Source organism: Drosophila ficusphila, unplaced genomic scaffold (assembly GCF_018152265.1).
Source record: "Drosophila ficusphila isolate 14025-0441.05 unplaced genomic scaffold, ASM1815226v1 contig_414, whole genome shotgun sequence".
Lineage (NCBI taxonomy): Eukaryota > Metazoa > Arthropoda > Insecta > Diptera > Drosophilidae > Drosophila > Drosophila ficusphila.
In genome coordinates, this window is record NW_025064328.1 from 22,490,364 (window position 1) to 22,516,445 (window position 26,082).

The 26,082-nt window shown below is 41.1% G+C and overlaps 1 protein-coding gene across 5 annotated transcripts in view; it reads right to left on the reverse strand.

Moving 5' to 3' along the window:
* LOC108088455 (protein CEPU-1) overlaps window positions 1-26,082 on the reverse strand; it is a 104,292-nt gene that overhangs the window by 37,427 nt on the left and 40,783 nt on the right. For 4 of the 5 annotated variants that reach the window (XM_043208231.1, XM_043208229.1, XM_043208232.1 and 1 more), the window contains 2 exons: window positions 22,848-22,964; window positions 11,040-11,133 (listed from right to left, as the gene is read on the reverse strand). In XM_043208231.1, coding sequence (XP_043064166.1) covers window positions 11,040-11,133; window positions 22,848-22,964 — 211 coding nt within the window. The remainder of the gene's footprint in view (window positions 1-11,039; window positions 11,134-22,847; window positions 22,965-26,082) is intronic. The other variant, XM_043208234.1, reaches the window with a different exon arrangement.

Below are 26,082 nucleotides of genomic sequence, written 5' to 3' on the forward strand. Positions count from 1 at the left end.
TTATTCAAAACACACTGTACAAATAAATTAATTAATTTTAATCTAAATGGCGAATTCCATTTTGTCTTCTATTTTTTCGTTTCTCTCATTGCATTGTTGCCATTGGAATGCATTTACAGTTAGAAACACAAATTTGGGCGAAGAGATAGGAGAAGGGATAGACAAGGGAAGAAGTGGGGCAAGGAAGGACTGGCGACACGCTGTAACACGCAGGTTTCCGAAGTTCACGCCAGCTCACTCCGTTCACGCGTTTTCTGAGGAGTCGGATGCATTCAAGTGAAGCACCGTTTTTCAGAAGCTGTATCCACCACTGGTTTCAGCAAGATAGCTTTAAAACGCAAAGACTAGTTTGCGTAGGGACGGACAGGCGGACAGACGGGCAGACGGACAGACGTATTTCGATTCAGATCGTAATGCTGATCCCGAATATATATTCCTTATGGGGTGTGAGGTGTCTCCTTCACTGCGTTGCAAACTTTTGGCATAAATTATAATACCCTTTGCTCTGCAAGGGTAAGCGTCATAAGCTTTCAAGGTCGATCAGGTTTTTGGATCCCATGCTATTTGCTGCTTGACTTGGGCTCACAAGTCCACGTTGTGACCTCCCGACTTGCTCAACAGTTGCAATTGCCTTAAACAAAGTTGACCTTATTAGTTGCTGATCTTAGATGTGCTCGATTTGACTCTGAAGGAGTTTCCGTTTGCATTAAGTTAAAAGCGCATATCTCCGATTACTTCGCATGCCTATCTGCTCTTGTTGCTCCAGCGATTACTGACAATCAACCCAGTTTTACCGTTAAGCCCGAAGGTTAGAAAATTCCCGCGAATATTCAGTTGGCCGATCCTTAATTTTATGAATCTTAGCGTATAGAGCTTTTCATTGGCGGAAGCATGTTTGTTGAGTTATTATCTGTACGGCAGATTAAGTTGGCTGCTGGATGCAATAGGGGCATTGCAGAAAACGAGACTTGGTTGGATCGTAACAGGAGGTGGATCTTCTACAATCAAGGCAAATTCTTTACAGGATTAAGCTGTGCAGCGTGAATTGGTTGCAGCTGAAGGTCGTATGGATGATGTTGACGATCTGATCACAGGAGGGCAATCAACATAGGAGGTCCTCGAAATCATGTCTCAAACCACCAACTTGCTGTCACGAGGTGGCTTTAAACTCAGGAAATTGTGTTTCAACGTCCTTGATCAAATTGCTGATTTGGAAAAGAAAACATTCCTAAAGCTTGACGATGGCAGCGAATTTACCAAGACACTGGGTCTTGCTTGGGACCCTGCAGCGGATGTTTTTTGGTTTTCTTTTTTTCCCATATAGGCCTCTCCATCCTGATCAGAATCGCGCCAAAGAATGCATTGCAAATAGCTGTCTGACTTAGCTATTCGAACACAGCGATACATTTTCCCAATATCTCCAGTGAGAGCAACTGCAAAGGTACAAAAACGGATTAAAATATTGCAGTGCTTAGCCTGTATAGTAGGTCCTGAAATCATCGTGTCATTCGACGAAATTCCAGATTATGAAGCTGCTGACCCATAAAATATGACACGTAGCTTGGTGGTCGTGCTTTCTTCTTTAAAGACGCAATGATGCGGGAGGAAAAATCTGCAGTGCATTTTATCATCTGGAGGTACAAGCGACATATGATTGAGTTCCAGATACTCCTTTATGAAGTTAGAGTATTGTTCCTTAACATCCGGACGGCGTTCCAATTTTCGCTCCAAGCTGAGAAGACGGCGAAATGCTTTGTTCGGAGCAGAACCCCTAATTTGTAATATTTATCCTAAATTCAAATGTCCAACTGATAATGTAACGTAACGTAACGTAAACGTAAAGTTGTTTACCAACACCCGCATAATTGCAATCGCGCCTAACTTTGCTTATCTTGTTTTATCTATCTTCCTTATCATCACTTCTTGTCGCAACTCTTAACCGATTTACATAATTTTCGTTTCGATCTTGCAAAACCCTCGCAAGCAAGTTGTCGGTCGCGATCTTGTATACGCAAAACACATAAACATTGTACACAAGAACAAACAAATAACACTCAGAGACACAAATATAAAACCACATCTCATTTAAATCACAAACATTGGCCTTTTTTTGAAGTGCACAAAGCGGTAGCAACAAATTAGTTGCATTCCTCTGAACATTTGGTGACCCCGACGTGATCTACGTGGGGTGTGTTTTTTATTTCGTTTTCGTTTCCACAAATCGGTGAAAAGGCCTATCAGTGCATTTGGACACCACTTCGCAATTCGGTGAAGAGGCCTACAAACATACATACATACATATATTCCTGTGCTTGGGTATTATTTGGCGCGCTTTCTTTTGTGATCTTGTTCGTATACATAACCACAGTTTGAACTTGGTTATATAAAGTGCAGTGCATATATAAGCCGTGTTAAGCGAGGTCAGTGAACGCTTGCGAATTTGTTCCGTTGCATTTTCGTCTCTTGCATTCAAATTCGTGCAGTTGCATCGGCAGCTTACGGTGATAGTGACTTTCGTATACTCTTTTTGAAAGGAGCCATGGCTGATAATGATTCGGTTGGTGCAAGATCCGAGGCGGTACCAAGTGATTTGGACTTTTATAAAGCGAAGGCTGATGCTACCTTTGAAAAGCTACCTGGAGTCAGAAGAGGCTGTCAACTTCGACGTGACTGATCTTCAAGTGCGACTTGATTTTGTGGATCAAATGCAAGTGGACTTTGATAAAAGTCAAACCTCAGTCGAGAGGTTAGACTTGCATGAACTCTGCAGTGACGTTCGGTCAAAGTTCGCAAATATATATCTCGCTGTAAAATCGCAAATTTCACGTGAGCTTGGCAAGCAGTGTAGATTTTCAGTCGTGAATTCTACAGCCCTTCCACATGTCGGTGGTGATTCGAGACCCGCTGCGCGTGCCACAAGACTCCCAGAGTTCAAGTTGCCAAGGTTCAGCGGTGCCTATATCGATTGGCCTGATTTCTACGCAATGTACAACACCATTGTGGGGAGTAATGATGACCTGAGCAACGTGGAAAAGTTCCAGCATCTTCGGTCATGCTTGGATGGCACATCGTTGGACACAATTCGTTCACTGGAGCCCACGGAAGCTAACTATGAGAAGGCTATCGAATTACTAGTTTCGAGATTTGATAACAAACTTTTGCATTTTCAGGCACACATACGGTCAATCTGCGGGATTTCAGGTGTGGAGCAAGGATCGGCAGCAAGCTTACGACGCTTTAGCGACCAGATGAATTCGCATCTGCGTGCGCTGAATACCATGGCAACGACACAGGAGATCATGGACGGTCTTCTGATCTTTCTGGTAGCTTCGAAGTTGGATCGCCACACTCGAGAGAAATGAGAAGAGGGTCTGCCGGCAAATAAGCTGCTGAAGCGGAAGGATATGGCTACATTCCTGGAAAAGAGGTGCCGCATGTTGGAGAATATTGAAAACGCTATAGTAATCCAGACACCTAGCAAACAGGTGGGAAAACCAAACACTAACAAAAATATTCATAACGCACTCGTAGCATCATCATTAACCTCCTCTTCATGTAGCATGTGTGAAAGTAGAGATCATTTCATTTCTAAATGCGCTCAGTTTTTAAACCTCAGTCCCACGTTGCGATATAAGGAGGCTAAAAGGCTGCACTTGTGTTTAAATTGTTTGCGCAAAGGCCATGGTATGCAACAGTGCAAGTCTGGTTCTTGTAAACGCTGCCACTCGAAGCATAATTCGTTGCTTCACATCGATTCTAATGCCATCGCCGCAACTACCTCCAACTACCACTACTAACACTCAAAATGTCGTTTCGCTCTTATCATCATCATTCTCTGAAGCTCCACCTGTTGTCTCGTCAGATAGTAAGACCGATTATGTGCTGCTTGCAACTGCCATCGTATACATCAGAAATCGATCTGGTGCATTTGTCCCTTGCAGATCCTTGTTAGATTCTTGTGCTCAAATCAACATCTACACTTCTCGTTTCGTTAAGCAGTTGCAACTCACTACTCGTCAAGCTAACACATCTATATCTGGAGTGGGTGAATCATCATTTTCATCAAACGCAACCGTCGATCTCGAAGCACACTCCAGGGATAAAAAATATCAATATTATCAGCCTCATTTCGATTTAAACGCCCTAGGGTGGAACATACCACCGAATGTTCTTCCTGATCCGTGGTTCTACAATAGTCAGCGTATCGATTTGTTAATAGGGGCTGGCATCTTTTACGAATTGCTTTGCGTTGGGCAAATGCGATTAGCCGAAAATCTGCCCATTTTGCAAAAAACGCGTCTTGGCTGGATCGCATCTGGAGGGATTTCGTTCTCAAACATGAAGCGTTCAGCACTTGCAGTGACCACTGAGCCCGTCATCCAATCGGAAACCGATTCCTTGCCAGACATTGTCAAACGGTTTTGGGAAATCGACAGCTACTGTGGATCTCCAATTGTCGCAACTGATGAAGATGTATTGTGCGAGCAGCTGTTCCAGAATACCTTTTCTCGACTCAGTTCAGGGCAATACTCAGTTCGTTTGCCTGCCAAAGCCAGTTTTAACATGCTCGGTGATTCTTACGGTCGTGCCTTACGTCGATTTAAGACGCTAGAGGGCAAATTGCTCAAGGATGTGGAATTGAAGTCGCAATACGCTGCATTCATCAAGGAATACATCGACCTACAGCATATGTCGCTTGCTTCTGAGCAATCAGTAGCCTCGCAATATTACTTGCCTCATCATTGCGTGCAGAAGCCAGATAGTACAACCACAAAGTTACGAGTCGTATTCGATGGCTCAGCTAAAACGACCTCAGGGTACTCTCTAAATGATTTGTTGTTTTCAGGCCCATACAGCCCAAAATTTTCAGCACACTGCTTCGTTTTCGCTTTTTCAAAGTTGCATTATGCGGGGACATCTGCAAAATGTATCGATGTGTCCGTGTCACTAGCCCTGATAACTATTTGCAGTCTATCTTATGGCGTGACGACCCAAGTCAACAGGTCAAGGCTTATACGCTCGATACGGTTACCTACGGCACTAAGCCGGCTGCATTTCTGGCAATTCGTGCTATGCAGCAGCTATCATATGATGAGGAAGCTGAGTTCCCGTTGGCAGCCAAAATAGTTCGCCGAGACTTTTATGTGGACGATCTCATTTCTGGAGGTGACTCGATCGAGGAGGCAGCTCAAATTCGTGAGCAGGTGAAGGAATTGCTATCCAAGGATCATTTTCCAATTCGAAAATGGTGTTCAAATGAGGCAGCAGCTTTAGAAGGCGAGTTAGAAATTGATCGCGAGAAAACGCTCAGGTTTCATGATGGAACTGATGTCCTCAAAGCACTCGGCTTATATTGGGATGCAAAATCGGATCACTTGCTTTTCTCGTTGTCTGGAACCATGACAGAAAGCGGTTCCGTTGCCAAGTTCTACGACCCTCTCGGATTGATAGCACCAATTGTTACAAAATTGAAAATATTTCTGAAAATTCTTTGGAAAGACAAACTGGATTGGGACGAGTCGCTTCCGCAATCTTTGCACTCCTCATGGCTGGAGCACATGAAGCAGATGTCAGCGGTCAATCATCTAAAATTTCATCGTTTCGTTATGCAGCCCAACTCGTCTTTGGAGATACACGCTTTTTGTGACGCAAGTTTAGCAGCGTATGGCGCCTGCGTTTACGTCAGATCTGAAACTCATGGCTGTATCTCAACTCATTTACTTTGTTCCAAATCTAGAGTTTCGCCTCTAAAAACCCTCACCATACCCAAATTGGAATTATGCGCAGCGCTATTGTTATCAGAGCTTATCTCAAACATTGCCCTAACCATTTCAACGGATTGCAATTTTTATTGTTGGTCTGATTCAACCATAACGCTTTCTTGGATTCGTAAACCTCCATCAGATTTTAATGTATTTGAATCCAACAGAATTGCGCAGATTCAGGATCGCACCAAGAGCATGATATGGCGTCATGTACCCACACACTGGAACCCTCCCGATATATTATCGCGTGGATGCTCACCTCTCGAGCTCTTGGAGTCGAACCTGTGGCGAGAGGGACCTCCATTTTTACGTTCGGATTCATCGTGCTGGCCAAACATAGCGCCTATTGTGGACGACTTGCCTGAACGTCGTCGCATGGTTTTAGTTGTAACCGAGAAGCAGGATATCTCATACGATTGCCAATTTCAAAACTCATTTGGAAAGCTGCAGCGAGTTTTTGGATATATATACCGGTTCTGGCTTCTCAAATTCCAAAATCAAACGCGTCGCAAAGGACCACTCACAGTCGATGACGTCAAAGGTGGCACACATCTACTCATCAAAGGGATCCAGCGTGTTTTCTTCGCAGAGGACTACAAAGCATTGCGAAAGAACAAGCAGGTTGCATCAAATAGCAAGCTCTCGTCGTTGCATCCTATTCTGGATGACTCAGGATTAATTCATGTTGGTGGTCGGTTGCAAAACTCGCTTCTGGACTACGATGCGAGACATCCCATTTTGCTGCCAAAGGATCATCCTGTCACTCAAGCAATCGTCGCTCACTTTCATCACAAGTTTTTGCACGCAGGACCGCAAAGTCTACTAGCTGCCTTGCGCCAGAGGTTTTGGCCAATTGGAGGCAGAAAAACAGTCGCAGCTATCGTTAACAAATGCATCAGGTGTTTCAGACTGAAGCCGAGAATGAGGGAACACATCATGGCCCCCTTGCCGGCCAGCCGAGTGCAACCAAGTCGTCCTTTTACAACGACTGGAATCGACTTTTGTGGCCCATTCTTCTTGAAATCGGAAGTCAGGAATCGACCGCCTGCGAAGTGTTACGTGGCAGTTTTTATTTGCTTCGGAACTAAGGCCTCTCAATTGGAGTTAGTAGAGGATTTATCAACCGCATCGTTCCTCGCCGCTCTCAAGCGTTTCACCAGCATCAGGGGCAAGCCCAACACGATCTGGTCGGACAACGCAACAAACTTTGTTGGTGCGAGAAACGAGTTGCAGGAGCTCAGGCAAATCTTCCTCGCTGATCCTCCAAATATCGAGCTTCGCAATGACCTGTTGTCTAATGGAATTAATTGGCAGTTCATACCCCCTCGCTCGCCTCATTTTGGTGGCTTGTGGGAGGCCGCAGTAAAAGCAGCCAAATATCATTTTCATAGGGTGGTTGGAAGATCGGTTTTAACTTTTCATGAACTTCGTACTCTCGTTTGCGAAGTGTCTGCCATGCTTAATTCTCGACCACTCTGCCCAATTTCAGAAAATCCTAGCGACTTGGAGGTTCTCACGCCTGGACATTTTCTTATTGGCACTGCTTTCAACGACATAGACGAACCCGACATCACCCACCTCAACATCAATCGGCTAAGTCGCTGGCAGCGAGTTTGCCAGATGCAGCAGGCGATTTGGCACAAGTGGAGCACTGCCTACCTGTCGCTACTCCAGAAACGTGGGAAATGGCGATCAGAAAAGGCAAATTTGTCGCCCGGCAGTATAGTCATCATTAAGGACGACAATCTTCCTTCACTCCAATGGCGCATGGGCAGAGTTGAGAGCATCGTACTTGGACCAGATGGCGTGGCCCGTGTTGCAGTTATTCGAACAGCTGCAGGCATCATCCGAAGAGCTGTTGGCAAGTTGGCCGTTCTGCCCTTTGAGACCACCTCGTCTGTCAGCGTGACTCTTCCAGCGGGGGGAGCATGTTCGGAGCAGAACCCCTAATTTGTAAATTTTATCCTAAATTCAAATGTCCAACTGATAATGTAACGTAAACGTAAAGTTGTTTACCAACACCCGCATAATTGCAATCGCGCCTAACTTTGCTTATCTTGTTTTATCTATCTTCCTTATCATCACTTCTTTTCGCAACTCTTAACCGATTTACATAATTTTCGTTTCGATCTCGCAAAACCCTCGCAAGCAAGTTGTCGGTCGCGATCTTGTATACGCAAAACACAAGAACATTGTACACAAGAACAAACAAATAACACTCAGAGACACAAATATAAAACCACATCTCATTTAAATCACAAACATTGGCCTTTTTTTGGAAGTGCACAAAGCGGTAGCAACAAATTAGTTGCATTCCTCTGAACATGCTTGTTGGTATGACTCGCCAATTCCATAGATTTTTCCAGTTTTTGGAAGCTGAACTTCATATTCACCAGTGAGTAGTCGAAAGACCGTATTTTGGAAATGCTCTTTGCATTCCGTTTCTTCCTTGGTGTATTTCGAGCCTCCCAAAGGACAGGCTTCTAATTAATAATAATCCAAGTCGAGTTTTTTGAAGAATGGGAAGATGGGGGCCAAGCTTGATCTGTATACATAACAAATCATAGAGCAAACTTGCTCCAATGAGAAGGTCAACCCTCTTCGATTTGTTGAATTCTGGGTCAGCCAATGGTAGATTTGATGGGATATTCCATGGCGATGAGTCGAAATTGAAATCAGGCTGATCGTTGACAATGGAGGATGCTTCAATACTTGCAGAGTAATTGGTAGAGTTGGATGATATACTCAGCTGGACAGCATAGCCTGTAGTTCTGAAACTAGAATCTCCAAGACCAGATACAGCGGCAGCAGATTTAATCCTTTTGAGCTGAAGGAGGTGCACGAATCTGGATGTCACAATGTGAACTTGCGAACCTGAGTCAAGTATGGCACGACAAGGTATTGAACTACCAGCTCTGTTTTTAACAAAAACATTTGCAGTTGCCAAGAGCACAAAGTTGCAAACTTGAGGTCCTTCGAAAGAGGAAGAAACTGAGTCAGAGGGCAGCGTGCAAGCCAGTGAATACTGATTTGAAGAACCTTGAGCAATATTATATTACTGCAGATGACGTTGAAAATGATGCTTGGATCCACATTTCCTGCAACAGCTAGACTTGCACAAGCGCAATTGATGCCGGTCTTTAAGGCAATTTATGCACAGGGACATTTTTTTACTTCCTTCAGCCTTAGTGGTGGGGAAAGATTCCCAAATCTCGTGCACGTATATATGGAGTGGCCGGTATCGATACAGAATCGACATTGTGATGGACTGGCGGCTACAAGGGCCTTGTTAGAACGATTTTGCCTTCCAGATGAGTTGCTGGATGAATGGGTAGCCATGGCAAGCTCCACATTCTCTAGCGTCTGGAAACGTCTTTCCAGAAACTTCGAAAACTCCTCCCACGAAGGTATTTTATCAACAGGGCACGATTCCTCCAACTTGGCTTGGGTAGATGGATCTAGCTTTTGCACCAAGGCTTTAACAGTGAAGCAATTTGCAATTTGCAATTTGGTCTTGATCGCCCAATGCTTGAAGAGCCGGCATGTGACTGATAAACCTATCAGAGAGTTCTCTCAACTTGCCAATTGACCCAGCTTCGATCGTCTTTAGGCCAAAGATTTGTGCAACTTGTGCCTGAAAAACAATGCTTTTATAATTAAATCTATTATTTAATACTTCAAGAGAGATACTGTAGTTGCTGTCAGAGATTTCCAGTGGTTTTATGGTGTCAATGGCCCCATCCTTGAGGCAGGAGCGCAGATGTTGCAGTTTTTCAATGTTGGAAAGGCCAGGATCCTTGTCGATGATCGTCGAAAACATGGCATGGAAATCGGGTCATTGAGTGTAGCCTCCACTAAATGTTGGGAGTTTAAGATCCGGCAATCGAGATTTTTGAGTTACAAAAATCGAATGAGACGAAAATGAATCTTCTGCACGAAGTTTTGAGGATAAAGGCGCAGTCGAATTGCGTTTGCGAATTTCTGAACGGAAGCGGACCTTTAGGGTGGCTATAAGTTCTTCGAAATTATCTCGTAATGGGCTACCGATTTAATTATAGTCTTCCTTTTCTAAGTTGTCATGAGCCAGGCAAAAACAATCACTTAATTTGTTAACAAGGTCTTCTCGCACACTAAGATCATTGTCACACATGCCTCTAAGCATTTCCATTGTTAATTGCTTATTAATTGTTTCGGCACGTTTCCAAATTGATTCGGCTTTAAGCTTAATAAAGATAGCTTGAGTTTGGGACGAAAGGGTTTTGTCTTCTATCGACATGTTTCACTCAACGCAAGACACCCTTTGTATAACCAAACGAACGTAGCAGAGAAAGGGAGAAAAAACACACGATAGTACCGCAAGCGAGAACTGCACAGAAAACCGCGAAGAAGTGTTTTATACTTTGGTAGAGGGCAAAATGTTACTCGGCCAATGACCTCCGAATTACACCGATGCAGTATGTATTAATTTATAATTAATTCACTTTGAATATTTGTGATTATCTCGCCGGGGCCTCAAAAATGTTGAGTTAGCGAGCTTTTTCACTAACTATTTTTTGGCGAGAGAACACAAAGAGTTAGTTTTATGAATTTAATTTGGTTAACTCCAATGGCAATTATAACAAAGAATTTTTAAGCGTTATAGTTCAGTTTATTTCAAGTTCACTTCTGTTTGTTAAGTACAATAATTTATTAATTAGCGGCACGAGGGCGACGGCATAACAAAACGAAAAGGTGCGCAGACAAACCCGAATTGGCTTGAGCGTTAAAGGCAGCGATCTAGAAACGACTGACTAACTATTTTCGCCAATGCAGCTGCATGAGCTTAACAAAGAAGTAAGAAGTGATAAGTTATAAGCGAAAGACAAAGCGATGGTTAAGAGAATTACCTCGCTGGGCAATTTACAATAGTTTTTGGTTATTATGGAGAATAAAAAGGGTGTTATTTTAGTTGTTTGGGCTGGACCAAACAGACTTAAATGGCAAAATTAAGCCGAAATTATCATAAAGTTTACATTTCTGTTGGAATAAAGCCAACATCGCAGCACAGCAATTCATAGAGATTTTGGTTCACTTAATTGTTTCGGTATTAGGTTACCACATAAAAATAAACTAAAAAAAAATAAAAGCACTTATGTAACATTAAAAAAATATTTGAAAAAAATTTTATTTATTAGCCGTTTTTAAAAAAACTCAATTGAGTAGTAGTGATAACGTGGTTTGAGTAGTAATCAAAAAAGTTGGGTCACAAATTCTGTACTGAAGAAAAGGACATACCTACAACAGAAAATACCATGGTATATCCCACTGGCGGTGTTGTCGATACTTGGCATTCATAGACTCCAGAATCCCTTAATTGAGGAAACTTTATCTAGAAAAATAAAATAATGTTTTTTTTTTTTAAACCTTTTTGCAATAAATTTCAACAACTAAGCATAATTAATAAAAAAAAAGTAAGAGCAGGTCAAAAAGTGACAAAACTTTTGATATAACAAAAAAATTTTGTTCGACCTTTCTCGTAGCACCTGCACCATATAGTCATTACACTTAAATTAAATCCAATAGTCTTTTGAAAACACCGGCTACCAAAAATCATGACTATATGATAAAAAAAATCAACGATACATGTCGTTTCGACTTAGATACAACCTGCAATAGTTATACAACTTTTGGTAGGGTATCAGAGGGATAGATAAGAAACTGGAAGAACACACGTCTGCATGGACAACAATTTGGATTTCTCATAATATACATATTGTGTGTTGAAGGTGGGAAAAGACAACAATAAATGCTCATAACTAGACGATTTTAGAAAACAGCACTTCAGCCATAACATTTAGAAACGGATAAAGCGAGAGTGCAACTTCATTTAATATGTCTTTGGCTGTGTATTCACGACTATAATCTCCATTTTTTCGACATTTGAACAGAAAGGCGGACAGGTTGGTATTTTTTACCAGAATTCACATCATAAAAAAAAGTCTGTGCCATCAAAACGTTAAAACAGAAAAGTGTACACGCCCACCAGAACTGGTGAGAGTAAAAATAGGTGTGACAGGTTTTATAAACACAATTCGATAAGTACATATCTAAGTGAAGAATGCAAATACAGTAGAATCCTGTTATAACGACTCCGCTTTAAAATATTTTTTTTTACATTTTTTTTTTTTTTTTTTTTCTGAATGATTAATATGTCGAGAACATTGTGTACAAATTTTGAGTCAATTAAAGTTAAACTAACGGAGTTACAGCGTTTTAAACTACCGAATTTGGACGTATTTTCGCGTATAAAAATACTTTGAATCGATTTTGCCGAAGACGTTATTTTGAAAGTCGGTGAACATCAGAACTCAAAATCTACTGAACCGATCCTTTTCAAATTTTTAACACAAATTCTCAACATAAATACGCAGGTAATCAGGAAGACATTTTTTTAATTTTTAATTTTTTTCTATTTTCAAAAAATAAATTAACAGAGATTTTTTGAGCTAAAATCGCACATTTCACTTTCAAGTGCTCCCAAAAATAGACAAAAAATAAATTTTAAAATAACTCTTCCTGATTACCTCGGGAAATTCATTATCTTTACAACGCATATCACGTTTTTTTTTGTTAAGATGATCCGTTAACGCCCTATGGTGTTCACCGCAAAACAACTTTTTCTTTGGGCGCTTCGGAAGATTAACCGCCACAATCTTATTTCTAAATATTTTTTAATAATTTTTTTTTCTAATACTCTTCAAAAGTTGAAAAATTAAATGTGATTAAGCTCAAAAAAATAAATTTATTCATTTCGCCGCAAAAAAAAATCAAACATGGCCCTTTTTTTGGCCTTTAAAACCTTACCCCCCCACAATTTTTTTCTATTATTTAGTTCAAGAATTCAGCTTTCAAAAAGTAATTTTATTTTTTAATTTAATTTTTTATTTATTTATTAGTAACAAATTAATCATTATATCGACATTTCAATGCCGATCCCCACAACTTATTTTATTGAAAAAATCAATTTATTATCCCTATGTTTCGCTTAATAAACAGTAAAAGGAATTAGAGTGGGGTCTTCATCAGATCAAGAGAAATTAAATAATTTTCGACTCTTCCCGCAGCGCGCGCTCCACATGCTGCCGCAGCGCGATCAATGTTATTTTATATCTTATTACCTAATAGAGACCCCACTCTAAATCCAAGTGTTTTTTTTAAGAATGACGTATAGAATTAAATTGTAATTTTCCTAATTATATATGTTGTGGGGATCAGCTTTGAAACCATTAAATTGTTTATAATTTTTTTTCTGAACAAATAAAAAAATTGCAAGTAAAAAACTTGAACGGCAACATTAATACCTATTGAAAAAAAAAAATTTTTATGATGTGATTACTGGAAGCGGAGATAATATATTTAATATATAGAAAAAATAAATAAAAAACTATTTTTTTTGAGTAAAATCCTTTTACACGTGTCGAATAAAATCTTCCATAGAAGCTGAAAAAAAATTTTCATTCAATTCTGAGATATGCAAAAAAAAATTTTCTCGAATCCGTACGGTTTGTTAAAGAATGTCCCACATACATATGCATGTATTTGAGTATTAGTTGGCGCGTTTCTTCGTGATCTTGTTATATACATAGCAACCGTTTGATCTTGGTTATATAAATTGCAGTGCATATAAAAACCGTGTTGAAGGAGTTCAGTGAACGCTTACGAATTTGTTCCGTTGCATTTTCGTCGACATTTCGTCTCTCTTGCATCGAGAATTAGTACAGTGATGCAACTTACTGTGATTGTGACTTTCGTATACTCTTTTTGAAAGGAGCCATGGCTGAAAATGATTCGGTTGGTGCAAGATCCGAGGCGGTACCAAGTGATTTGGACTTTTATAAAGCGAAGGCTGATGCTACCTTTGAAAAGCTACCTGGAGTCAGAAGAGGCTGTCAACTTCGACGTGACTGATCTTCAAGTGCGACTTGATTTTGTGGATCAAATGCAAGTGGACTTTGATAAAAGTCAAACCTCAGTCGAGAGGTTAGACTTGCATGAACTCTGCAGTGACGTTCGGTCAAAGTTCGCAAATATATATCTCGCTGTAAAATCGCAAATTTCACGTGAGCTTGGCAAGCAGTGTAGATTTTCAGTCGTGAATTCTACAGCCCTTCCACATGTCGGTGGTGATTCGAGACCCGCTGCGCGTGCCACAAGACTCCCAGAGTTCAAGTTGCCAAGGTTCAGCGGTGCCTATATCGATTGGCCTGATTTCTACGCAATGTACAACACCATTGTGGGGAGTAATGATGACCTGAGCAACGTGGAAAAGTTCCAGCATCTTCGGTCATGCTTGGATGGTACAGCATTGGACACAATTCGTTTACTGGAGCCCACGGAAGCTAACTATGAAAAGGCTATTGAATTATTAGTTTCAAGATTCGATAATGTAGCATGTGTGAAAGTAGAGATCATTTCATTTCTAAATGCGCTCAGTTTTTAAACTTCAGTCCCACCTTGCGATATAGGGAAACGCTGCCATTCGAAGCATAATTCGTTGCTTCACATCGATTCTAATGCCATCGCCACAACCTCTCCTCCAACTACCACTACTAACACTCAAAATGTCGTTTCGCTTTTATCATCATCATTCTCTGAAGCTCCACCTGTTGTCTCGTCAGATAGTAAGACCGATTATGTGCTGCTTGCCACTGCCATCGTATACATAAGAAATCGATCTGGTGCATTTATCCCTTGCAGAGCCTTGTTAGATTCTTGTGCTCGAATCAACATCGTCACTTCTCGTTTCGTTAAGCAGTTGCAACTCACTACTCGTCAAGCAAACACATCTATCTCTGGAGTTGGTGAATCATCATTTTCATCAAATGCAACCGTCGATCTCGAAGCACACTCCAGGGATAAAAAATATCGTACAGCACTGACTGCAGTAATTAGTGGCAAAATTACGGATTATCAGCCTCATTTTGATTTAAACGCCCTAGGGTGGAACATACCATCAAATCTTGTTCTTGCTGATCCGTGGTTCTACAGTAGTCAGCGTATCGATTTGTTAATAGGAGCTGGCATCTTTTGCGAATTGCTTTGTGTTGGGCAAATGCGATTAGCCGAAAATCTGCCCATTTTGCAAAAAACGCGTCTTGGCTGGATAGCATCTGGAGGGATTTCGTTCTCAAACATGAAGCGTTCAGCACTTGCAGTGACCACTGAGCCCGTCATCCAATCGGAAACCGATTCCTTGCCAGACATTGTCAAACGGTTTTGGGAAATCGACAGCTTCTGTGGATCTCCAATTGTCGCAACTGATGAAGATGTATTGTGCGAGCAGCTGTTCCAGAATACCTTTTCTCGACTCAGTTCAGGGCAATACTCAGTTCGTTTGCCTGCCAAAGCCAGTTTTGACATGCTCGGTGATTCTTACGGTCGTGCCTTACGTCGATTTAAGACGCTAGAGGGCAAATTGCTCAAGGATGTGGAATTGAAGTCGCAATACGCTGCATTCATCAAAGAATACATCGACCTACAGCATATGTCACTTGCTTCTGAGCAATCAGTAGCCTCGCAATATTACTTGCCTCATCATTGTGTGCAGAAGCCAGATAGTGCAACCACAAAGTTACGAGTTGTATTCGATGGCTCAGCTAAAACGACCTCAGCATACTCTTTAAATGATTTGTTGTTTGCAGGTCCCTCAATACAGCCCAAAATCTTCAACACACTGCTTCGTTTTCGTTTTTTCAAAGTTGCATTATGCGGGGACATCTGCAAAATGTATCGATGTGTCCGTGTCACTAGCCCTGAAAACTATTTGCAGTCTATCTTATGACGTGACAACCCAAATCAACAAGTCAAGGCTTATACGCTCGATACGGTTACCTACGGCACTAAGCCGGCTGCATTTCTGGCAATTCGTGCTATGCAGCAGCTATCCTATGATGAGGAAGCTGAGTTCCCGTTGGCAGCCAAAATAGTTGGAAGAGACTTTTATGTAGACGATCTCATATCTGGAGGTGACTCGATCGAGGAGGCAGCTCAAATTCGTGAGCAGGTGAAGGAATTGCTATCCAAGGGTCATTTTCCAATTCGAAAATGGGGTTCAAATGAGGCAGCAGCTTTAGAAGGCGAGCCAGAAGTTGATCGCGAGAAAACGCTTAGATTTCATGATGGAACTGATGTCCACAAAGCACTCGGCTTATATTGGGATGCAAAATCGGATCTCTTGCTTTTCTCATTGTCTGGAACTATGACAGAAAGCGGTTCAACGAAAAGATCGATTTTATCGGCCGTTGCCAAGTTCTACGACCCTCTCGGACTGATAGCACCGATTGTTACAAAGTTGAAAATATTTCTGCAAATTCTTTGGAAAGACAAACTGGATTGGGACGAGTCGCTTCCGCAATCCTTGCACTCCTCATGGCTGGAGCACATGTAGAAGATTTCAGCGGTCAAGCATTTAAAATTTCCTCGTTTCGTAAAAGCAGTCAAATACAACTTTCACAGGGTGGTTGGAAGATCGCTTCTAACTTTTCATAAACTTCGCACTCTCGTTTGTGAAGTTTCTGCCATGCTTAATTCTCGACCACTCTGCCCAATTTCAGAAAATCCTAGCGACTTGGAGGTTCTCACGCCTGGACATTTTCTTATTGGCACTACTTTCAACGCCATAGACGAACCCGACACCACCCATCTCAACATCGGTCGGCTAAATCGCTGGCAGCGAGTTTGCCAGATGCAGCAGGCGATTTGGCACAAGTGGAGCACTGCCTACCTGTCGCTACTCCAGGAACGTGGGAAATGGCGATCAGAAAAGGCAAACTTGTCGCCCGGCAGCATAGTCATCATTTTTTTTTTTTTTTGTAATGCTTTGCGTATTTATTGAATCTTCACCTTACGAGACTAACAATAAGTGTATCAAATCTTATACTATAACTTAACTATCAGTCATATAGACTGGAACAGTAAAAATGGCCCTGACAATTTATGGCTGGGTTTGAAGGTCGTTACGTTGCAGGCGGGTTCTTCTGGAAACCCGAGTCAGATCCCTTGCGAGAAGATTTGGGTGGGCTGAGAGTTTTTCCTTGTATGACGCTTTTTGCTTCTCTATTTCATCTTTTACTGCGAGAATGCCAAGGTCCCTGTGGATGTTTTGGTTTCGAATATACCATTGTGCCCCAGTGATAATTCTCAGGATCTTTGCTTGAGAGCGCTGTATGATGTCTATGTTAGTTTTGCTCGCGTTCCCCCAGAGCTGGGAGCCATACGTCCAGATTGGTTTAAGAGTGGAGCTGTAGAGCAGTACCTTGTAGTCCAGACACATGGGCGATCGGGCGTTTATAATCTAGTGGAGGCTGCTGACTTTTAGTTTTAGATGTAGTTTTTTGCTTTCGATGTGTCTACGCCATGTTAGACGTCTGTCGAGGTGGACGCCGAGATACGTTACTTCGTTGACTTGGGGGTTCTTTGTTCTATTCAAGTAGATCGGAGGGCAAGTTTGTCTGTTGAGAGTAAACGTTACGTGTTTACACTTCTGTTCGTTTATTTTGATACGCCAGTCGGATAGCCACTTCTCTACTACCGTGAGGTGGTAGGCTAATTGGGATGTTGCACGGACTGGGCATCTGGAGCGGCTGAGGATCGCAGTATCGTCAGCGAAGGTGGATGTTAGTAGTCCCTCGCTCGTGGGAATATCCGCTGTGTAGAGGACGAATAGAGTTGGTCCAAGTGCGCTTCCTTGTGGGATTCCAGCTTCGATTTTATAGTTTTCGGATGTTGTTGTGTTGCACCTCACTGCGAAGACTCTGTTGTAGAGATACGACTCGAGTAATTTGTGAGTGTACCCGGGAAAGTGTGTTTTAATTTTATGCATAAGACCGGTGAGCCAGACGCGGTCGAATGCTTGGGATACGTCGAGGAATATCGCGCTGCAGTATTCTCTATGTTCGAAGGCTGTGCGAATCTCTGATGTTATTCTGTTTACTTGCTCGATAGTTCCATGTTTTTCTCTGAAGCCAAATTGATGGGCTGGGATAATGTTATGAGCTCCCATATATGGTAAAATGCGTGTTAGAAGGCATTTTTCGAACAGTTTCGACAGGCATGATAAAAGACTTATTGGTCTGTAAGAGGACGGAATCGTGTGATCTTTTCCGGGCTTTGGTATCATTATAATTATTGACTTTTTTCCATTTTTTTTTGATAGTAGCCAAGACTTATGATCCCATTGAAGAGTTTACAGATGACCTCAATAGCACAGTTTGGAAGTTCAATTATCATTTTTGGAGTTATTTCGTCACCGCCGGGAGCCTTTTTCGGTTTTAGCCTCCGGATGACTTTGGTGATCTCATTCGGTCGAAACGATGGTATTGTGGATTCGCTTTCAGTTTGGATTTCCAGTAGAACGAAAGGACTTGCGGCGGGATTCGGTTGGAAAACGCCCCTGAGATGTGAGGCAAATGTTTCGGCTCTGTCTGTGTCGCTGCGCGCCCAGCCACCTGAAGAATTTCTTATCGGGGAGACGGTTTCAGCCGGAGAGCTTAGATTTGGGTGAGCCCTCCACAAAGGATGCTTTGCACTTGTTGGAGAGAGTTTCTCGATATATCTCAGTTGTGCGTTTTCGGCATCTTGCTTCAGAACCCGGTTTAGTTTGCGGGTGGCTTCATTTAGACGTTGCTTTGAGCATGGCGATCTGCTGGTTTGCCACACCCCTCGCAGACGCCTCTTTTCCAGAACGAGCTGTTCGATTTGTAGGTTGGTTTTGAACTTCTTTATTTGCACATCATGTCGTTGTGGTGTTGAGATCCTGGCTGCTGTGACGAGTTCCTCTTCCAGGGCGGCGGTAGAGCAGTCGATGTCCTCTTCGATGTTGAGCTGGATGTTAATTTCAATGTGGGAACTGACGTACTTCCTATATTTCATCCAGTCAGTTCTGTGCGACGTCAGCCTGTAGGTCTGGTCGGTAATTTCTGGGTTTTGAAGAAGGGTTATCAACAATGTGGTCTGATGAGAGATCCGGTAGGGCCGTGGCGCTTATTAGGTTGCGTGGGATGTTTTTTGTTACCGCAAAATCAATTAGATCTGGGATCTTTCTGGGATCTGCTGGCCAATATGTGGGGCTACCAGGAGAAACGTAGTCCAACTTATTTCTCACATTTATAAGTGCATTATAAAGTTTCCTTCCCTTGGGAGTAAGTAATGCGTATGCTTGGCGTTATAATCTCCAGCAGCTATGAAGCGATCCCCAAGTGAGTTGTAGAAATCCATGAATTGACCTTCAGAGATTGTAAAGCGAGGTGGGCAGTAGACAGCGGCGATGCAAAGGTTGTCGTTTCCTGACTGCACTTTTATGGATGTGGCTTGCAAGTAATTTGTTTCAAACCTTTGGTGAAAATGGTGTTTAATGCGTTCTCTAATTAAGATGTCGGTGCCGCCGTGGGCTTTACCATCGGGATGACCTGTGCGGTAGAAGGTATAACCCCGTATATGGAAGTTATATCTGCTTGTGAGGTGGGTTTCAACCAGCAGCATGGCGTCGATGTGGTTTACATTTAGGAATTGTGTTATTTCCAGTTTATGCCGTGAAATGTCGTTGGCATTCCACATGGATATTCGTAGATTAGTCATTGATTATTTGGTCTGTTGTGATACAAGCAGCTGCATCAACATATTCTGGTTCTGGACCAGCGTTTGCATGGTCGCTTTCATAAATGACATGAACTCCATCATACTTTGTTGCATGGTAAACATCATAGTTTCCAAATTGCTTTGTGGCTGGACTGGGATCTGTTGAGCGTTTTCTGAGTGTGGCTGGGGTGGATTTTCCATACCCGTTCGTAGTGCATCAGCGTAGGAGATGCCGTTGGTGGTACTGAGCGGACCGAAAGATGATCTGGCTGCCTTAGCGAAAAATACCTCTGGCGTAGTTTTTGATTTAAAATACACATTTTGTGTATTTTGTTGACGCGTAGCTGTCGCTTGTCGCATGCGACTCTTCAGCTCCTTGTAGACCAGACAGCCTCTGTAGTTTGCCGTATGGTTTCCTCCGCAGTTCCCACATTTTTTTTGTATGGGGATCTTCTTTGTTAGCAGGGCAGTGTGCGGAATTGTGGAAGTCTCCGCAGACTACACAAACTGACCGAAGTGTGCAGTATGTCCTGGTGTGCCCAAACTCCTGACAATTTGTGCATTGCACTGGTCCGTTCCGTTTGTGAGAACTGTAGCTTGTAGATCAGGTGCACTTCATTTTTCTTTAGGGTTTTGCCATCTGGCTCGAGCTCGACCTTAAAGAGTGGTTGCGGCTTTTTTTTTGTTAATAATATTGCTAACATTCTTAGCAGAGAATCCCTTGTCTTTAAGGGGCACAACATGACATTTCAAAAAAATCTTTTTTTTTTTCTTTCATATTTCGGTAGATTACACCTTTAAAAATAACATATTAAAATTTCAAATCGATATCTTAAATAGTTTTTGAGTTATAGCAATTTTAAGAGCAGCCGCTCGTATAGCAGTGAATACGATCATTTTATCTTTAAACGCGTTTTTCTCGAAACTGCATTTTCCGAATTTGCTGCAGTGATAACTCAAAAACTAATGATCCGATCACTATCAAATTTTTTTTAGATGTTGTATATATAGTCCTCCCTACAATGACCTATCGGTTTTTTGATCCGATCAAAAATCGAATTTTGGCAGGCCAAAAACGACCAAAATTTTGGGGTAAAATTCGATTTTTTTTTTTAAAACGCCGCCATTTTGTCAATTTTTGATATTTTTTATTTATCGTAGGTCATTGTATGGACAATATCATCTAGTTTAACGAGAATTTTTCATTTTTTGATTTCATCCACGGAGAAGGCCGGAATCACTGCAGCAGTTGGGGCATTTTTTTTTTTAGCGCCGTTGGAGATCGGCTCTAGCTTAAAAAATATTTAATTTTTTTCTTTAAAAATTTTACTGTATATTCTTCAAACATGTATAAATATATTCTGAAAATTTGAAAAGAATTGATCAAGTAGATTTTTTTATAAAAATTCCCAAAAATCACCATTTTTTTAGGCCGTCACACTAGTTGTGCCCCTTAAGGGCTTCTAGTATCTCAGAGGGGGCGACGTCGGGTTCGATTCCTTTTAGTACTACCTGCAGCCAGGTATTTGGAAACAGCTCGGAAGTGTTCTTCATATTTCGTCTGAACTTTAGTTTCGTGGATGTTCCCTTTAATAAGCGGAACAACATGAAAATTTTCGTCCCCGACCAGCGCAACAATTTTGTTGACCAGGGCGTTTGAGCTTTTTTCCCTAATATAAATAGGTGGGGGCTTTGGTTTCTTTTGGGTCACTTGCTCCGGCTCAGCTTGGATCTCACCATCTGCTAAGAGGGAAAATCTGTTGCTATTGTTGAAAATCATGGTTTTATCTTTGATTTGGATTGTACGGTTGATCTTTGGTTTGTTACCAACCGTGTTTTTCGGACTAAGCTTACGCTTAATCTGGATGTGGCGATCCATACCGGTCTGTATGGCCGGAACCGCTTGTTGCTTATCGTAGCTTACGGTTTTTGTTGCCGTTGCAGTTGGCGATGGAGCCGTTGACACCGTTTTCGCAATATTGGTCGTTGCTTTAGTTGTTGTCTTTACTTTTGCTGAGGTAGCAGAAATTGAAGCACTGCTTGTTGTTGGTGCGTCTCCCGGTGGTGGTGTGGTCTGGCATTGATAACTCCAAGATGTAGGAGTTGGAATGAGTAGGGCTGGTGATAGAGAGCGAGCTCTCGAGCTTTCGACGGCCAGTAGGGCCGGGTTGCTCTTTGTAGACGTTTTCTCTACTTCGGTATCGCGGGTTGAGAAATAAGCATAACAAGCGTTTCTTTGGTTAACGGAGCTTCTACGCTCATTATTTTGCTCGCCGCTCATTTATTTGAGCTAATCGCGCGTGGCAATATTTGTGAAAAACTGTATTATATCACTTATATAAGTAATTAGATACAGGCAACATGAGCAGGAGCACCCACGCGAACCCTGAGCGTCTTTTCGCGAGATAAATTTGGATATTTTCGAAGTATTTTTAGTTACTCGGCGGAGCGATATAAAAACACCTCTGTTGTCATTGACAGTTGAATTTAATATCAATCTTCCTTCACTCCAATGGCGCATGGGCAGAGTTGAGAGCATCGTTCTTGGACCAGATGGCGTGGCCCGTGTTGCAGTTATTCGAACCGCTGCAGGCATCATCAGAAGAGCTGTTGGCAAGTTGGCCGTTCTGCCCTTTGAGACCACCTCGTCTGTCAGCGTGACTCTTCCAGCGGGGGGAGCCTGTTCGGAGCAGAACCCCTAACTTGTAAATTCTATTCAAAATTCAAAGTCTAACTGCTAAGGTAACGTAACGTAACGTAAGCGTAAAGTTGTTTACCAACACCCGTCTAATTGCAATCGCACCTAAATTTGCTTATCTATTTTCTCTAAACTCTAAACTTACATACATTCAACTTTCGTTCGTTCTCGCTTCACCCTCGGAAGCACACGTTTCGCCAAATTGTCGGTGGCGATCGTGTATACACAAATTACATAAACTTTGTACATAAACTTAAACCACATAATACTCAGAAACCCAAATACAAAAATCACATCTCATTTAAATCACAAAACATTGGCCTTATTATTGTTGAGCTGTGAAATATGCAAAAACGTGCGTTTTTGGGACATTTGAGTGTGCGTAAAAGCTGATTGGCTATTGATATTAACAAATCCACAAACTTATATTTTTATTTTGATTAGTAGAAGTGAAAAATAAGAAAAAATCAACTTAAACTTTTATTTGTCGCACAGTGTTATTGATCATAAATGGGCTTATTTAAAATATTTTTAAAAAAATTTTATTTTTATTGCTCAATAACTTCCTAATAACATGCAAAAAGAATCGCTAAGATTCATTTAATTCCACTCCCAAAGATAGGTCTCATTTTAGGCCTTCTAATTGTATTTCCCCTCTTAATATCTAATAAACAGTTTTCCTTTGAGATTATTTAGCTTGCTTAGTTCAGGAACAACGTTCTTTTTGTTAATATGTACATACATTAATGTTCTTAGCCCAAGTAGCTTACCTGTAAAGACCAATCCCCGGTTTGCTTGTTGAATATTGAACTAAATCTCTGGTCCGAAGTGTATGTGCTTTCAGATACAGTTAATAGATGCAAGTCCCTATGGCGTATCCATGATACCTTTTTAAAATAAGAATATAAATCGTTACAAATGTACTGTTTTTTTTTTTTTTTTTTTAAATGTATAAAATTATGGTTCAATACTCAGTGATTGGTGCAGGTCTAATGTACCATATTAATTCAAACTTTATTTTAAAACTATTTAAAACTCAGCGAACATTGTTTTACTGTTTTATTAGACCCTTGCAGAGGGTTTGCAACGCAGTGAAGGAATCACCTCAGTCCCTATACAGTATATATATTCTTGATCAGCATCACGATCTGAATTGACATACGTTTGTACGTCTGTCTGTTTCTATGTAGACTAGTCTCTTAGTTTTAAAGCTATCTTACAGAAACTTTCCCAAAAGTTGTGTAGTTATTGCACGCAGTATATAAGTCGGAACGAGCCGGATCGGCCGACTATATCGGATAGCTCCCATACGAGAGATTGAAAAAAAAAAATCTCACTCCGTTGTTTTTGATCAGATCGACTTGATTTCTTCCAGATGGCGTTATAATATATATAACTCTATCATATAGCTGCCATAGGAGAGATCAAAAAATATATGTATATAGAATTAATGGAAAATATTTGATAACGCCATTGTTTTTCATCACACGACTATGACTTTTGAGTATCAAAAAACTTTATTTACAACCCGTATTGTGATGAAGGGACAAAAAAGTGGTTTAGACCTTATTCTATTCATAAACTCTTCATGTTTGTGACATTCTCTTCGGAGAATTGCTAAGTTAGGAGTGTCAATGTGCAACAGTTCGTGCTGCAAATTAGCCTTAAGTTGTGTCCAACTTCAAGGGTTATATCACACTCGGAGATATGGTCTCTCAAACCATTAGAAATGGCTAGCATTGCATCTACAAAATCATCAACAGATTCATTGCTACCTTGTTTACGGCGACGCATGGCGTTTTTAATGCCTCGGTAGGTACGCTGATCTTGATATCTTTCTCTAAAACGATTGCAGTGTAAACCAACTCATGTTTTTGGAGTCTCTGTTGGGGCAGTTACCTGTTTAAGGGTTACACCAAGTAGGGTTATGGGGCTCGAAAGACCGACTTATGGTCAATAAGCCACCGCAATATATGTCACTCCACTCGTCTAGTAATTTAACACACTCTTTAGCGATTAAAATGAATTTATTTAAACAAAATTAAAGATAAAACTTTTGGCGTCTGTTCTTGTCGATCTTCTTCATGTGACTTCTCGAATTGGTATATGTACATATAATCATATAGTCAGTAAGAGTGGCAACCTTATATCGATAGTTTTAAAAATAAAAATTAAGGGGGGTGACACTTTTGATATCTTATTCTAAAAACTTCGTTATATTTAAATTAATACTAGCGTCAACATCCTCCTCCCAAGTATTGGTGTCGTGGATCATATAAACGACGGCAATACTTAGAGTTTACAAATCTTTCGGTTTTACATCTAGTCTAATTAGTTTTACAGTAGGTCTCTTATAAATATTATCTTTAATTCTTACATCAACTATACGTACTCGACCATCCTTTGATGGATAGGTTTTGACAATCTTTCCTTTTGGCCAAACATTTCTGGGTAAGTCAGGTTCCATAACACAGCCACACAAAAAAAAATATTTTTCGGGCCTGGAGGTCAGACCATGTTTACTATATGTTTTCGGGGTCGCTGAATCCGAATCCGAGGTCCAAAAAACCCCAGCACGTCAGGGTTCTGACATAACCTCAAAAAACCTCATACAAAATTATATTCGAGTCCGTGGGTCAGACCATGTTTATTATATGTTTTCAGGGTCGCTGAATCCGAATCTGAGGTCTAAAAAACTCCAGAATGTCAAGGTTACGACATAACCTCAAAAACTTGATAAAATTTTTATTTTCAGAGTTCTGGGCTCAGACCATGTTTACCATATGTTTTTGGGGTCGCTGAATCCGAATCCGTTGTCTAAAAAACTCCAGGTTTTTTTGATGTTATGTCGTAACCCTGACATTCTGGAATTTTTTAGACCTCAGATTCGGATTCAGCGACCCTGAAAACATATAATAAACATGGTCTGACCCACGGACTCGAATATATTTTTGTATGAGGTTTTTTGAGGTTATGTCAGAACCCTGACGTGCTGGGGTTTTTTGGACCTCGGATTCGGATTCAGCGACCCCGAAAACATATAGTAAACATGGTCTGACCTCCAGGCCCGAAAAATATTTTTTTTGTGTGGCTGTGTAATTAATACTATGTCATTTTCTTTTAAGGCACTGTTGTCTTTTGTCCACTTACGACTACAAATAAGGAATTGTCTATATTCTTTTTTCCATTTTAACCAAAATATATCAGCAAGTCTTTGGGATGCCTTCCACATATTTAATAATCTTAAATCACTGTCAATGGTATCTGTATAAAAAGATTCTCGATAGTTGGGTCCAATTAACAAATCGTTTGGCGTTAATGGTTCAGATAGAGAGTCAGAAGGAATAAACAAAAGTGGTCTACTATTCATCATAAATTCGATTTCACAAAATAAGGTTTTTAAAGTATACTCCCTAGGATATCTTTCTTTTAGTAAAACTAACAAATATTTTTTAACTGACTGTATGAGTCTTTCCCAGGCTCCTCCCATGTGAGGCGATAAGGGTGGATTAAAATACCAGTTACAACCTTTTGTTGTTAAAAACTGAGTAAGTTTGTCATTTGACCATTCTTCCATAATTTCTCTAATATCTTTGTCTGCTCGCCTAAAGTTGGTTCCATTGTCCGAGTATAATTCTGTCGGAAATCCTCTTCTACAACCAAATTGCCTGAAGACATGCATGAATGCATTACAAGAAAGATCTTCTGCAATCTCAAGATGGACTGCTCGTGTTGTCATGCATGTGAAAATTACACCGTACCGTTTAATATGGCTTCTGTTCTGAGTTATTTCAATTGGCCCAAAATAGTCAATTCCTACTTTTAAAAATGCTCTCTCCGTGGGCACTATACGACAAGTTGGCAGTTGACCCATCAAAGGAGCTTGTGGCTTCGCTTTTCTGTTTTTACAGTGCTGGCAATTTCGAATGACATTTTTAACCGTATTTCTACATTTTGTAATCCAAAATCTTTGACGGATATTGGCAATTACAGTTTCTGTACCTA